Source organism: Protopterus annectens, chromosome 2.part0 (assembly GCF_019279795.1).
Source record: "Protopterus annectens isolate FY-2018-M chromosome 2.part0, PAN1.0, whole genome shotgun sequence".
NCBI classification, from domain to species: domain Eukaryota; kingdom Metazoa; phylum Chordata; order Ceratodontiformes; family Protopteridae; genus Protopterus; species Protopterus annectens.
The window spans coordinates 723,375,499-723,391,148 of NC_056728.1; the positions used below are offsets into that span (position 1 = coordinate 723,375,499).

At 39.1% G+C, this 15,650-nt stretch overlaps 1 protein-coding gene across 1 annotated transcript in view; it reads left to right on the forward strand.

Annotated features, from left to right (window-relative positions):
* Nucleotides 1–15,650, forward strand: part of LOC122793208 (thioredoxin-like) — a 96,273-nt gene that overhangs the window by 41,763 nt on the left and 38,860 nt on the right. Inside the window, exons 3-4 of the mRNA XM_044061043.1 lie at nt 391–450; nt 8,872–8,937. Coding sequence (XP_043916978.1) covers nt 391–450; nt 8,872–8,937 — 126 coding nt within the window. The remainder of the gene's footprint in view (nt 1–390; nt 451–8,871; nt 8,938–15,650) is intronic.

Genomic DNA, 15,650 nt, shown 5'->3' on the forward strand with positions numbered 1-15,650 from the left:
AAGACTGTCCTCTGCATTTCTCTCAGTGATAGTTGACTGTACTCTGCCACTCCTTTTTGGTGATGGTACTGCTTAGGTTTTGCATTACAACTCTAGTTCTTGCTAGACTGATGCTTCAGCATGGCAGAAGGTGTAGTATTGGAATGAGGCACAAATCGTAACATTTTGCACTTTGCAGGGGCACTGCATGCTATTTTGCAGTTTACCATGAGGTTTGGAAACTGTGCAGAGAGAGAGATTTGTGGAGAAAGGGACAAAGTATTTGCTATTGCTATTGCTTAAATGTGCCACAAATCTGTTGCTTTTTTTTAAGCAAAATGGTAAAAGTGTGTAATTAGACCGTATTTTCCCATAAAATGTAGCCTTAATGTCTTAACTGATATTTTGCAGGAAATGGCTGGAAAGTACGAAGATGTTTTATTTCTTAAAGTCGACATTGATGAAGCTGAGGTAAGTTTTTTGCTTTTCTTGTCCTAATTGAACTCTAAATTTGCTTAGGAATGCAGTAATTTACAGATGCAGATTTAAATTTAGGTATATCTAAATCTTTTCCAAGGTTCAAGTGTAGTCAGGTTGTTTGTTGCTAGAAGTGGAATCTCACCATGTCTGTCATTGACTGTCATGCTGCACTCAACAGGCATCTTTCTTGGAATGTTGTCTCTTTCGGCTTTTCCCAGTTAGGGGGTCGCCACAGCAGAACTCCGGTCAGCTAATGATTGGCAGATTTTTTACGTGCAGACTTGCCGGGCCTGATGCACAACCTTCAACGAAGGAATGCCCATTCACGCATGTCTCCACACAGAAGACGCTCAGTCTAACGCAACAACGTCTAACTGAGGTGACAATGCTACCGCAGCACCACCACTGCACTCGGGCATCTTATTTGGGATACTTTTTTTTTTAATTTGGTCATAGTTAATAGTGAGTCCATGATGCTATGGGAGGAAGGGGCATTTCTGTCAGTGTACTACAGTTGTAACAGTGAGGGCTAGAGTTAGTGTAGACCTACTTTGTAGGTTGGCCTTAACAGGATTAAGTCGTTAACACTAAAGGAGCAAGTTTGGCCCCTGGTGTTATGGCTTTGGATATCTGAATTCAATCTTTGCTGGTCACTGAACTGCCATCCTATCCTCTAGGTGCTGTATTTGGAGATGCACTAGGTGTTCACTTGCGAATGACTTGTGGACTAAATCTGCCTGCACAGACCAAAAACTTCTCTGGAGGGGAGGGGGTAATTCCCTGTATTCTCCAAGTGAGGTACCTCCCCAAATCCCATGAACTGCCAGTTCCACAGTCCAATAGTAGTTTTCTGAGTGTACAGTGATCTTCACAGCTTTCTTGCATGCACTTTGAATACTTCTACATATGAATTAGAATGAAAATTTCCCTGTTGTGTTGAGATTTAAAACCTGCTTAAGCACTGTAGAAGTGTAGAACCATTTTGGGTCTTAAAACAGCTCCCAAGCATAGCTGTCAACCTCAACACAAAAATCTGGACAGACAAAAATGGGACAAGTCCCCAAAATAGGGACAAACTTTAAATATTGCTCTTGTAAACTTAGCTGCTAGAATAAAATGTATTGTTAATGTGGCTTTACTGAAGGATATGAAGTCAAACTCAAATTTTAGTGAATATAGTCCTCGTTGATTGCCACAAATTTCAGATTTCAGAAAATTGCAAATGAGGAACAGACCAAAAATGAGATGAAAAATCTGGACAGTTGAGAAGTATGCCCCCCAAGCCATAGGGTGAGATCCTGTAGTTTAAAGATGGTTTACCTTATCTTTTTCTCCAGGGGCCAAGTATTATCCTGGTAAGGCTCAAGTGGTTGTAATGTGACTCGTAAGCAGTCTTGCATCATTTCCACAGTTTAATGGAATGAAACCAAGAATTATGAAAAGATCTTGGTTCTCAGATAACATTGCTTGCTTAACCACCTTCAGAAAACATAATTTGGACATTCACTTGAAATTGTATAAGGGAAGCCCAAAAGTCAATGGAGTACCCTCTGGTCTAGTTGTAAATGTAAGTTTTGAAGTCTTCAATTCTGCTTTACATGAGTAGGCACTCACTGCAGTAACTTTTTCCCTTCTAAAAAGGGTGCGTGTCAAACTCTTAGGCATATTGGTATTTAATCTGTAAGCAAGATTAGCTTTGCCTGTGTTCTGGTTACCAAATCCTACTAAATATCTTTACCTTGGCTTCCAGAGGCTCAAGATATGATGCATAGATGGAACAAGGGTGTAAGCTCATGTAAAAGATACTGATGGTCCATGCATAAATCATTTTGCTTGTTTAAGCACAAGGTCTCTAAATCCTGTATTTTTGCATAAGCACGAATGGCAACAGGTGTTTCCATTACACGGCACTTACTATCAAACCTTAACAGGCAGTCACCAGATCTGCTCTGAAACAGTTCAGAATAATTAGCAAAGGTCTCCATTACACCCCCACCACAATGTTTGTTGGGAATGTACAGCTTACCAGGCAAGCTGCAGTAATAGGTTAAAGCTGAACACCTTCTCCTTTGGTGTAAATGCCAACATTCCTTGCATCTATGGAGGAGTATTTCCTAACTACTTTGTTAACCAGGCAAGTAATTACCATGTTTTCTAGATCTCAAACTGCCACTGCTTTGGGTTTCACTTCCAGCAAATCCTTACTGAGTTCCATTTGCCATAGCAGCTTATTCCATAGGAAGACTGGTTAGAACCACATCCCCATGTGTTCATCCTAAATTGTTTGAGCAGTGTACCAGTACTGTTAACTTTGCTGCCAACATTTTATCTTCATATAAAATATTACCATTTATCTTCATATAAAATGTTACCATTATCTTTGTACAAGACCTTCTGTTCTGCCAAAGACTTCTGATTTTCTGGGGAATTTTTAAATCCTTCAAAGCTTTCGGGAGAACTCCTGTGTAATATGCATTTGCTTTAATGTATAGAATAATATTGATCTATAGTTGTGTGCATGTAGCTTGTGGATTTTCACCACCCTTTTGCTGACCTTGTATATTCTAAATTGGGACAAATGTATGTGATTAATGTGGACATGCTGTAATTCTGCTATAAACCACTCTAGACCCTACTACTTCGGCTGTAGTAGGCTAGTACTTATCATTCAGAATAGTAAACTCGACACTAAAAATTTCCAGTCTGCAATTAAATCTTGCATCCAGCAAAAACATTCAATCATAACCCCTACCCAATAACTCCGCACAATTCTGCAACAGAAGTAGACTTATTTCATAGACAGTATAGCATTCCTAACCAAGGACTCCCTGCCCAAAAAAAACATGCATCACCACATGCTTTTACCTTCAAACCTGTGCCTGTATCCTGTATATAGCTACTGCTAAACTCAAAATCAAGCTGTACTTCAGTTGATGGCTTTCAAGTGAGCACCTTAAAACTTGAGCCAGTAGCATTGCCTATCCTGTCTCAATCCTTAAAAATAGGTCACTCTAGGAATCACACAAACCCCCAGAAAAATGCACATTTAGTAATGTTTTTTGAAATTTTTCAATCTCCTACAGGAAGAACTTTCATCCCAGGCACAACACTCTGCCCCTCCCATAGTGCTACATATAGATGCAGTCGTTAAATCTAGGCAACTGCAACCTAGTATTCTTGTTTCTAAACCTGTTTTGAAGTCTTCAACATAGCTTATCACAGCAAATTTCTACTTCAAATGCTTTCACTAGAGCTATCCTAGCCCACCCTTCTATGGTTTAAAGCTATTTTTTCAATGGGAATTTTTCAGTAAAATGGTACTCCACCCTATCTCCATACTTCAGTCACCACTGGTGTAGCACACTGCTCTATACTTGGTCCCCTCTAACATTTCTTGCCAACACATTGCACAACTGTGGCAGGTTCTGATATTAGTGTTACTCAGGAAGCTGTAACACCCATTGAAACATGGCATTGTAACTTGCTCCCCCTACCCTCTCAATTCCTGTCATAGAAAAACCATTTAAAATACTCTTGATATGACCATTGAAGTCTCTTCTCACAGCAAATTAGGGATGATTTGATGCAATTTTCATACGCAGGTAGAATTTAACACCAAAATGTAGGGATGCTTTATAGTGCCAAAAACTTGCAACTAAAACTACACTTGCCCCTGCTCTCCTCGTTACCTTTTGGTGCCCTCATTATTGGTAACCTCTAGGCAGAACAAAAAGTAAAACTTAATGCTAGTGGCTAAATTCAGTAAAGCCAGAGTAACCCTGATCCTATCCATTGTTGAAGGACTAATCTCACCCCTTCACATTAATCTATGAATCTCAGATTTCTCCTCAGGCCTGTTGTCCCATTACTTATCCAAATATTCTGAAGTTCTGTGACTTAAGGGTTTTACAGTCTAAAACTATTGATACCTCTCTTAATGTTACAAGTAATTAAGCTGCTCTTACGAGCAGGTTTTATGGAGATGCTACCAAAGAACCCAAAGTAAAAATGTGGAAATTGCTTGTTACAGTATAATAAATCTTGATAAAATACAAAAACCACAACTAGAAAACAAAAAACAAGGCGACCTCGGGACGCCCTTAATGTACTTGTGATTTTGATACAAAGATGCATGTGGGATGAAACTGCTAAAGGAAGGGGTGGCCATGGGTTCACTATGTGGGGGCCTGTTCACAAATAGTCATGTTGCAGTGGGAGAAGAGATTTTTTTATGTAACTCACTATTTTGCCCATTGTAAAATGTACATCCGATTTTTGGATGATATTTTTATTTATTGGGATGGGCCCTCAGAAATGGTAATAGACTTAACAATTCAACTTCCTTTTTAAAGTTCACACACAATGTTGATAATTACATATTTGGATGTGCGATAAAGGATGATTCACGAATGTTTATCTTTTCGTAAAGAAACCGGTTATCTTACAGATTAGTACCTCGCAGGATGCACAGTAGCAAATCCCGCCCTGACACGCCTCCGGGCCGGGCTACGCAATATTAACATGAGTATCATCCTCATTACGCAATATGCGCCATATGTTGTAAATAAATTACTGTAAACAAAGTAAACACAACGTAAAACAGTTTTAGAAATGTTTTTGCAGGGGGGCAGGCCCCCTTGCACCCCCCTACTTATATATACCAACTCCGAGACCACTCTACAGTGAGGAAAAGTATATATTTCCTTTACCTTTTCCTTTGTATGAATAAAGTCGATTGCACATATGATATGCTGTCTCATGGTGTATTTCTTTAAAGCTTGAAGAGGGTTGGTCTACAAGAACAGCTTACTTGCTTTTACTGTTACAATACCGATGCAGAATCCTTAGTCGCGCCACAACATTCCTAGAAACCGCTCTTGCGGCAAGTAGTCGCGGCACTAAATACTTTTGTGTTGCATTGAAAATAGCTTACTCGCTGTTACTGTTAATCCTTCTTTTGTGCAACACATTTCACATTTGAAGTAGCTGTCGTGGGCATGTCTATGCTGGCCTTGACAACCACACCTGTCAGTAAAAACTGCCAATCATGCCAGACACGCCCAAAGCTGCGCAGTACCGCCCGCGAGGTACTAATCTGTAAGATAACCAAGAAACCTACTCCACCAATTGAAAAAGGCAGTTGTAAAGGGTCAATTTGTAAGGGCGGCCCGGATGGTATTCTCTTTGATTCATTCTTGAATTAATTTGACTTATTGAACATGTTTTTGGAGAGGATACCCTCCTAGATTGGTTAATGTAGATTGGTTAATGAGGTGATGTTGGAGATGAGAGGGGTCATTTTAAGGCTATCTGTCTCAAGAAGATGGGCAGGGGGCTACTAGTCCCATTAGAGGAATTGAGGGTAATTCCCAGTTGAATTTTAATGGGTTGAGCGCTATGGAAGGGTGGAAGTAACTTTCAATCCGCTTTTATTACCACATATGTGGGTAGTGGACAAATTGGTGATATCCTCAAAGAATTGGGTGATTTGTCTTCGTGTAATGAATGATTTAAGGCAGTGCATTACTGAGAGACCGGTTATTCCTTCTAGGAAAGGGAGTTGTCTTAAAACATGTTGGAAGCCCAGGGTAGGGGGCAATATGTAGGGTCCATGAGTAAATGTGGGGCCTGCAATTTATTGCTGCCACATTAGAGAAGGATCAGTTTTTAATATCAATGGGGTGCCAGTACAGCTGGCTAGGAAGGGTTCATGCCAGACTGAGAAAGTAGTGTATGGTGCTCTGTGCATGGCATGTCCCTGTCCCTATATAGGGAAGACAGAGGAAGTTGAGATGCCATATATAAGAGCATCTGAGATATTAGACTAGAGGGACACTAATGTGCTGGCCAAACATTGTAATGAGTTTTAAGGGGCATTGTTTTAAGTTTACAATTGATTTTTTTACAGATGGACCTGAGAGGTGGACCATGGCCTCTTCAGCTAGAAAAACTGGAACTGGAGGCCTTATAGCAGTTGAGAACTAATGCCATGCGATGGTTGGGCTTTTTTTTCTATGGTTGGGCTTTTTTTCCATAGCATGTTTTTGAAATTAAAAGCCCTTGAAAGAGTGAATGAATAATTTGATTTTAGGTCTTGTGTAGTTATATAAACTTAACTTGTTAATAAATTATTTTATTCATATAGGTAGCAATTGATTTTAATTAAGTAAATTCATTAAGTAATAGATTTGGTTAGATACGGGTATTAAATTGTTTAGATTTGTGAAAGTGTGTGTACAGAAATATAAATATATTTTAGTTGTTTACCAGTGCTTTTTATGTAATATACTAATCTAATATTTTAAGTGTTTAATAATTGTAGTTCTTAAATTAGTGTAGTGTTTGCTTCCTGTTATTGGTTGGAGAAGATTAGGGGTATGTTGTATAAGTGGTGCCTCTCTCATTTTCATTCATCTTGATAAAGTTTCTGAATTGCCAGAGTGCTTGTATTTGGATGTTTTTTATGCATTACAGGATGTCTTTTAATATTTGGTGGAATAAAATCTATTCATATAATTGAGTATTCTGTGGCTAAGTGTTTTGCAGTCTAAAACTATTGATGCCTCTCAATATTACAAGTAATAACAAAGCTGCTCTTACGAGCAGGTTTAATGAAGATGGTACCAACCCAAAGTAAAAATGTGGAAATTGCTTATTAAAGTATAATAAAACTAGATAAAATACAAACCCTGCACAAACTAGAAAACTAACCCAGAAGGTTACCTCAAGACACCCTTAATGTACTTGTGATTTTGATACATCTTGTATAAGAGATGAAAGTGCTAAATAAAGTACATTAAGGGTGTTCCGAGCTCGCCTTTGTTGGTTTTGTAATAAAACTTGCCTAAACTGTATACCCCATTAATAGAAATGCAACACTTCAAGATTACCTAGTGCACCAGTTATGCCTGCAGTTCACTTCAGAGATTCGTGTAATTTTACCCAAGGCAATGAAACATGCCCACCCCAAACTATATATACCAACTTGGAGATCGTACTACAGTGGAGATGAGGGTAAAGTTGTGGAGTTGAGAACTTCTTACCCTGGCAAATTCCACAAATCGCCAAAGTGAATTTTTTGTCAATGGAGATGTCTTTCAACAAACTTAATAGACCCGCCCAGACAATGTTTTTATGCTGACACTCCTACTTCATAGCACATTACCATTTATGACTGACTTCAGCTGCACTAAATGTATCTATTTTATGTAAATGCGCATACCTTGGATCAGGTACAATCAACATGGAGATGAAAGTAGGAAGTACTGTGCCACAAAGTAGCAAAAGCTGCGTCTCCCATTTCATACAAACAGGACTGTTGTAAATATCAAGCTCTGAGCTAACCCATAATGTTGGCTATCCTTGCAGAACATTATGTAGCATTCACCTGCAACTGCTGCCAACTGGGGCCATAACTATGTACGCTAAATTATTAACTTATCCCAGTTGATCTACAGACTTCTACACCTTTTAGGAAAATCTGCTTTGAGATGGTCACCAGCAGTCCCTTTTATAGTATTCTCAACCTATGACTTTTTAGCCTACAAAGGTCCTCTCTGGCATCTGTTATAAAACAGCAAATGCATTTGTTTTTAATTATAGTTGCTGCTGGTAATGGCAGATGGGAACACTAGGATAGCTTTCCAGTAGTTGCTTTTGTGCTGTTGGCATACTGTATTGAGTGTCTACTTGGGACATTGGATCTTAGCATGTTTGAAAATAAAGAATACAAAGTATGTTGACCTAGCAATACAAATGTTGTACCTATATTTATAGAGGTTTTACCTTTTCAGCTTGGAAAACTGCCTTGTCAAAAACGAATATATTCCACTCTAGTCTTCAAAAAATTTAAGCTTTAAAGGGACTGGCATCTTCTGAAGCTTTAATTTCCGAATAAAGCTGCATGAATACAGCTTTCAGAATCATGGGGGATTCCAGCCAGTTCTGTTCTGTGAGGGGTGGGGGGGGGATCCATGGGGTAGATCTGACCAACTGGCAACCTGGGAACTAAAGGAGCTGTTAAGACTAGAATGAACTGCAATCAGCTAGTTGTACCTGTTAAGAGGGAAGGAGGTTGGAAACTCAGTGGTGCTGGCAGCCACAGGATAAATGTATGGCTTGGAGATCATGGGCAATGGGGAGGTGCATTTTTACCAAGCAGAGGAGCTGGAGAAGGGGGCACTGGGGGAGAAAAAAGGAAATGTCTCTGCCTTGGACTGGCCTCCCTGACTGGCAGCTTCCTGCAATGGGAAATAAGTGTGAGGCCAGACAGCAGGTATAATTCTGAATGCTTGATGTAGGGATATTTTGCATGTAAGTAATGCATGCTGGATTCTAACCTTGTTTTGTTTTGCTGTTATAAATTGCAATGTTGAATGCTTTATTCATTCTGTGTAATGCACTCTTTCGTAGGAGGTGGCAAACTGTCATAATGTACGTTCAGTTCCAACATTCATCTTCTTTAAGAATGGACAAAAGGTATGGTTTTCATTTTTACACTAGCCATTTTTTCTTTGGCCTAATCACCTGGTAATGTATAGCTTAATGTGTACTTTCTATGACTGTTTAATTTCTCTGTTCTTGGATTTAAAGCCAGGGGGCTTACAACACTGGAGCTACAACTTAATGTTTTAGCCTTGCAGCTGTTGAGCCTATGAGAGGTCACTTCTTGCATATTTTTGGGGTCCAGTAAAAAAGTGCATAAAGCTGACCCTTAATGTTTCTGGTATGTAGTCACTTTTTGTATTTGATCCTTCAGAGACTGAAATGTATGTTGCTGAGTGTTCCCTATGGGAGAACAGATATGCTGATGTGATTAATTTTGCCATAAGGAAATGTGATAGCATAATGGTTGCTATTGCATTATTTTACTTAGTCCCATAGTTATGTTTTTACCTAGTCCAACCATTTAAAAATGGCTGAGATCAGCCTTAAAGTATTCGTTTCAGACTTGCCTTTCTCCCATAATAGCTTGCAATTTCTAGCTTAAATTCCAATTACTGAAGCTGTGCTAAAGTGGGGAGTTTTTCACTTTCAGACTGTAACAGGCTTGCAGTTTTTACCCCAGAGAGGGGAAGTTTGCTACTTTAACACCAAGACAAAAAGCAAGTTCCACAGCGTTGTACAAATATATATTTTTTTTATAAAACAAAGCTTTGACAAGTCCTTCAGTGTTAAAAAATTATATCATGACATTGCATCCTTTTATACTTTAAGATTTTGGATATCTCATTAATTGCTGTAATTACTTGATTTTAGTTTGTGATAGGTAGGCTGTGTCATGTGTGTGTTGGATTTTAAAGGAATGTATTACATTTACCTTGTGTCTTCAAGTTTACTTCAAATGTAATCACATTTCATTTAAAGATATGCACATTTCTACCTCCCCCAACTGAATAAATCCTCCATTTGTAAGCACTTTGCATACAATTCAGCATATTTATACTAACATTTAAAAATATTACTACAATTCATATGTCACTTCAAATACAGACACAGTGCTAGAACAAGAAATGTCATTCGTACCAACATTTCAAAATGCATTGCCAAAAAACAGTATAGTCACAATTCACTTAGTATTACCTCAAAGGCATACACATATTCATAGATTGCTGAAGTAAAAAAAGGGGGGGGGGGCACTCACTAATGTACAGGTTATTCATAATTATTTAACTTGTTGCTTCCTTTTCAAAACTGGTTTTATTGTAACCTGTTTATTCAAACCAGGGTAGGTGTCCACATATAGGCGGACAATCCACTCTTCCCTGGTGTCCAATCTAATTCTCCACATCTAATGCTAGAACCAGGGTAGGTGTCCACATATAGGCGGACAATCCACTCTTCCCTGGTGTCCAATCTAATTCTCCACATCTAATGCTAGAATTTGTAATCTATTACACAAAGTGATGTGATTCATTTATCTCCTGTATGTTGAGCTAGAGGGAGAGAATCACCTTCCACCTTTCTGATTTGTGCTCCACAATCCTATCTCTTGGCCTACTAAGTGAATTGACCAAGTTTTTTGGCAATGAATTTTTTTGGTATGAATATGCTGAATTGTATGCATTTAATAAGTGCTTATAAACAGATGAATATGTACATTAGCATTCCGTTTGATAAGGTAGAAATGTGAATATCTTTAAATGAAATGTGATTATATTATACATATATAGAATAAGGGAATGCAATATTCCTTTTGGTAGGGTATCTCATTAATTGCTTTAATTACTCTATTGTAGTTGGTTTGTGATAGGTAGGCTGTGTCATGTTTGTTGGATTTAAGTATAAAGGATGTGATGTCCTGATATAATAATTAACACTGAAGAAGGACTTTTTGTCAGAAAGCTTTGTTTTATTAAATATTCATACAACGCAGTGGAACTTGCTTTTTGTTTTGGTGCTTTGGACTTTCTGCTTGCTGGTTCCACTTCATCATTGGTTCACTTTTTTGTTTCTTCAAAGTTTGCTACTTTGACAGTGCAGTGTCAAAGCTATGAATTTTGAAACTGGATATCATTATGATCTCAAAGGGTTTAACGAGGAAACCTACATCTTGATGTAGTGCATTCTGGAGCAAAAGAAAATCTGATGCAATAAGACTACATGATGTAAGAGTAAGGGATATTGATAAAAACTCTAGGAATGTGCGAGTAAGGGATATTGATAAACTCTAGGAATGTGCTTAGTGTAGTTGTCCTTAAGTGGAGCACTTGTATATTAGTGTACTTAACTCTAAATGGTGAGGCTTCCACTGGCAGCTAAAGCATCATAAAGGATACAGATGCTGGCATTTTGACTGCTAATGGAGTATAGATTGTTGTAAGGTAGAAAATTGGTTATTGGGTCACTGTTAAAATATTGACATCTGGGACTTGTTGCAAAGGCCACAGTCCCAGTGCTTAAGGCATACACCTTTCCTAGCATATATCTTTCCTAATCGTGTGCCAGTTTCCTGACATGAGTGTACATCTTTGAGAAGACCCCCTGTACACGCTTCTCCACATTAATAGTTTGCAAACTACATTCTCCTGAACTTTGGAGAGAGAAACTGGCAAGTACCCTACTGGGGATTCTTTGTTATACCCTAGACCAAAACGATGTGAAATCTTGTCAAGTGTGTCGGGGGTTCATAAAGTCTTAAGCCACCATATTCCCCTCTGTCTGGGAAAAGTGCACACTGATCTGTTTAAGCTTTGGCATTTGACCCTCCTGCTAAAAAGAAGCCTAAGGTTAATGCACCAAAGGTGCAAATTACTGATGGGACCTTCTCAACCCCTCTCAAGGTCACTGTGGCTCCTGGTGATTTGCTTTTGTGGACCCCCAGTCCATCTGTCTGCTTCAACCAGGTCCTGTAGTGATGTCTCCTTTTTGGAGGCTATAGAGTGATCATGAACGAAGAGCTGTTCCCAATTGGGGTGGGGGGGGGTCTAGAGTCCATATTATGACAGCGGTGAAAATTGAGTGGCTGTAAAGATTTCCAACAGAAAAGGCAGCATAAAGCTGTCTCCTAGTGCCAGGAGCGTTTAAAAAAAATAAATGTACTTGTAACTTTCCTGGAGGACTGGTTTGTCATGTCTTGCTTTGTTTTAGGCTCTACAATCTTTATAGCCTGAAAAAGCCTCTCCCAAAAAGAGAAGGCAGTTTTCTCAAGATACCTCCCCAGTTTTGGATTGTGTACGTCTCAAATTGTTGGGGGGGGGGGGCAGCTTCCACCCGTCCAGAGCATAGCGACAAATACTTTGCTCCCTATGCAGACCAGCAGTGCCAGCTTGGAAAGTAGCCATTCAGAATACCTGCAAGCAGTCTACACTAAATTATACTCCACATCTTCCTCTAATCCAGCTAGGAGTTCCTCTGATAGATCTGTGTGCAAAAAGGCAAGAAATCTGTTCTACTCTAAACACAAGCTGTGGCAACAGATACCTTTTCTGACTTGTTCTGTATCAGGGCAAGTCTTTAGCCACTGCACAAGAACACAGTGGCTTCTCCTTGGAATTCCAATTGTGTATTGGAAACTACCACTGCTAAACCACCTCTAGAATTTTTTTCAGTTAACTCTTAATGTCTTCAGGCAACTGTTTTTTATAAATCCTCAAAAGGGAGAAATTATTCCTCAAGATGTTCATGGATGGCTGGTTTTAGAGAGGTCTGAAAATCTAATCAGTTTGTCATTTAAATCTAACTTTCTGGTACCTTAAGTTCCAGATGAATCTGTATTGCAGTTGTCTTCTGTTTTGTACAAGTTGTGGCAAATTGCTCCTAGGCATACAAAATGCCCACTCTAGTGAGCGGTAACTACTCCATGAGATTTTATGTGGCAACTACTCCATGAGATTTTATGCAAGGGGCAGACTATGCTTGAAGCAGCAACTCTATCCTCTGTACACCTTCACTAAGCATTGCAACATAGAATGTTGAATATAAAGCAAAAACAGGATTTGCTAGGCTGTCTTTTGTATCCTAAACTCTGGAATACCCCCCCCCCCCAAATGACTGAAGTTCATTGCAACAAACTGACTTACAGTTGTGCAGGTAACTTAAATGCCTAAATAAATCCCTGTAAACTGTTCTGGTACCCTCTTTCCATTGTTTTGTCGTCCCCCCTTCGAGCCTTTTGCCTGGAGTTTGGTATTCCCTAATCCCCTGCCTGGAGTTTAGTATTCCCTAATCCCCTTCCATAAAAAAAATGCGTTCTGTTAACTATGGATAGGATTCAAATGCACTACTGGAAGACGTTCGGCTTTTCTTTAGGCAAGAAAGCTCTGAGTAAGGCATAGGTGTATGCTTCTCTAATGCAAGCAAGGGTAGAATTGTGCCTTGTGGGGGAAGATTAAGCTAGCTGGATGGGATTTTTGCAGGGGAAAGTTCAGATGTTAAGAATATTGCAACAGTGCTCAAATTTGAACATTACAATTACTTGTTTTTGGCCAAAATGAGTAAAGTTTGCAAGGTAGAATGGGAAATTTTCTTTAGGTATGTAGTACCCCGAATACAGTTTGTAGAGCAGTGATGAATGAGTGCAGCATATTTAGAATAGTGTCTTGACATCTTAAGTGCAGCATTCTTGGTTACTTATTTTTAGGCTTTATTTTTAATGTGTAAATTTTAGATGACTCTCCTGTCTGAGTAGATAGCTGTACTGTGGCATACAAAAAAAGTAACAATTGCTATATTTGTATAGTAACAATGGTGCACCAGGCAGAGATGTAAATGTTCTATTTAAAATTTGCTTGAAATTGTGTGAAAATCCTTTAAGGAATGTAAGCAATTATGGATGCTCCAGTAGCAATGGAGTACACCATGCTGTGAAAGCACTCAACTACTTGTTTTCTAGAGTTCACCAGAGAAGAATTCAGGCTTGGCAAAATGAGTAATGCCCTTTTTTTACAGCTCTAAGCTGAGGAAATCAGAACAAGGCCAAATATTGGGGATGTTTTTTATATATATATATATATATATATATATATATATATATATATATATATATATATATATATATGTGTATGTATGTATATGTGTGTGTGTGTATATATGATTATGCAAAATCTGATTCTAGCATTTTCTGACATGTTAAGTCTGAACCTAAAATGTATGTCATGTTTGCTAGACCACAAATTTGAGGAAAAGGGCAAAATGAAGCAAATGTCTGGACAGTTGAGGTATGCTACAGCCCAAGTGACCTAAAGTGTAGTAACTCTTATCTGTTGGAATGAGTGTGGATATGATGGGCATGCTTCTCCTGGGGGGGGTAGATAGACTTAAGCGTGGTGCTTCCCACAGTGATGCAGATTGATTCTGCTTCTGCCCAGGGTTGGAGTTGGGAGTCTCGTACAAAATAGTGTTGCTGGAATGCTTGAGGCAAACTTATGATAGCCTCGTCCTCACTGAGGAATATGGAGGATTGCAGAACAAATTGGTTTGGGAAGGCTTTGTGTTTGGCACTGTTGCAGAGTATTTCATTTGCAGCCTTGGGATCTTTTTGTTCATTGTGTTTCAGAAAATGTAAATCTGCTAGTGAACCGCCCCTTTATTGCAGTACTTTGTGCTGTAGGAAGCTTAACAGAGCCCCCTACCATGAGGCTGCTAACTAATTTGTCACACAATCCACTGAAGACCACAGTTAAAGGTGGTGATCGTTGAATTTTTGATGCTGTGTACTTGTGTGATTGAAACAAGGGGCTACAGAGCTCCCAACCTTAACTGTATAAAAGTTGGTCTTTCAACTTATCAGCAACTAGTAAATGCTTCCAAGTAAGAACAGCAGTGGCCACAGCATATTTCTGTGAGGTTTAGAGGAAAAATATAAAATCCTTCCCAAAGTTATATTTATGGGGTCGTAATACCAAAGTTTCTCCATATGGAGCAGCGAGTTAATTATGTGACTACCATAGCAGTATATTGATGTGTGTTCTGATTTTTACAATTTTCAAAAGTACTATTAATGTACATGTTAAGTTATAGGCAAGGCACAATAGTTGGAATCCAGGAATACAAATTGGTAGTGCTTGCTCATAAGAGTAACAAGAGCATTTTAAGAAGCTACTTTTGTAGTCAGTTTAGTGAAGATCTGATGCCATTTGTGAGAGGCAGTATCTGCTTGCCTTAAGGATTTTTGCTGGTATCCTTAAAGATGTAGTCTGTGACAGAGAATCTTGAGGGAATTGAGTTTTGTCCTATTTATTTAAAGCTGTTTTTAGACTGCCCCTTGCATGTTCTCTATCTAGTAGTGGTTGGCTGAGAGGATCAAAGCTATCCAAGTGAGCAGCTGAATTACCCAGCCTGGGTGGATGGTGATGGCCTGACTTGCTGCACAAGAGTGCAAGGTTGCCAATAGCGGGCATAACATCTGTGCAGCTCTCACCAGGTGTTAAATCACTGGAACACTTTAGTCATGCTGCAACTCCCCCAGTTAGAAAGGTGGGCTATAGGTTCATACTAGGCTATCTGCCCTAGGGCATTTATAAGCCTAGCCAGAGTGTTTGGCTTTCGCCACCCATTTTAAATTTTGCTATGCCCTTTTTCGAGGTTAGTATACTGTGCCTCTGTCTCACAGTGACACAGAAGTGATACCCAGGGTAAACCTACCATCTCCCATCCACTCATCAAGATTCCTCTTGAAGAGAGTCAATGAGGGAGTCTGCCGGAGTCTGCCTAACCTGGACTGGGATTTTATTCCAGAGTGAAGGGAGCCT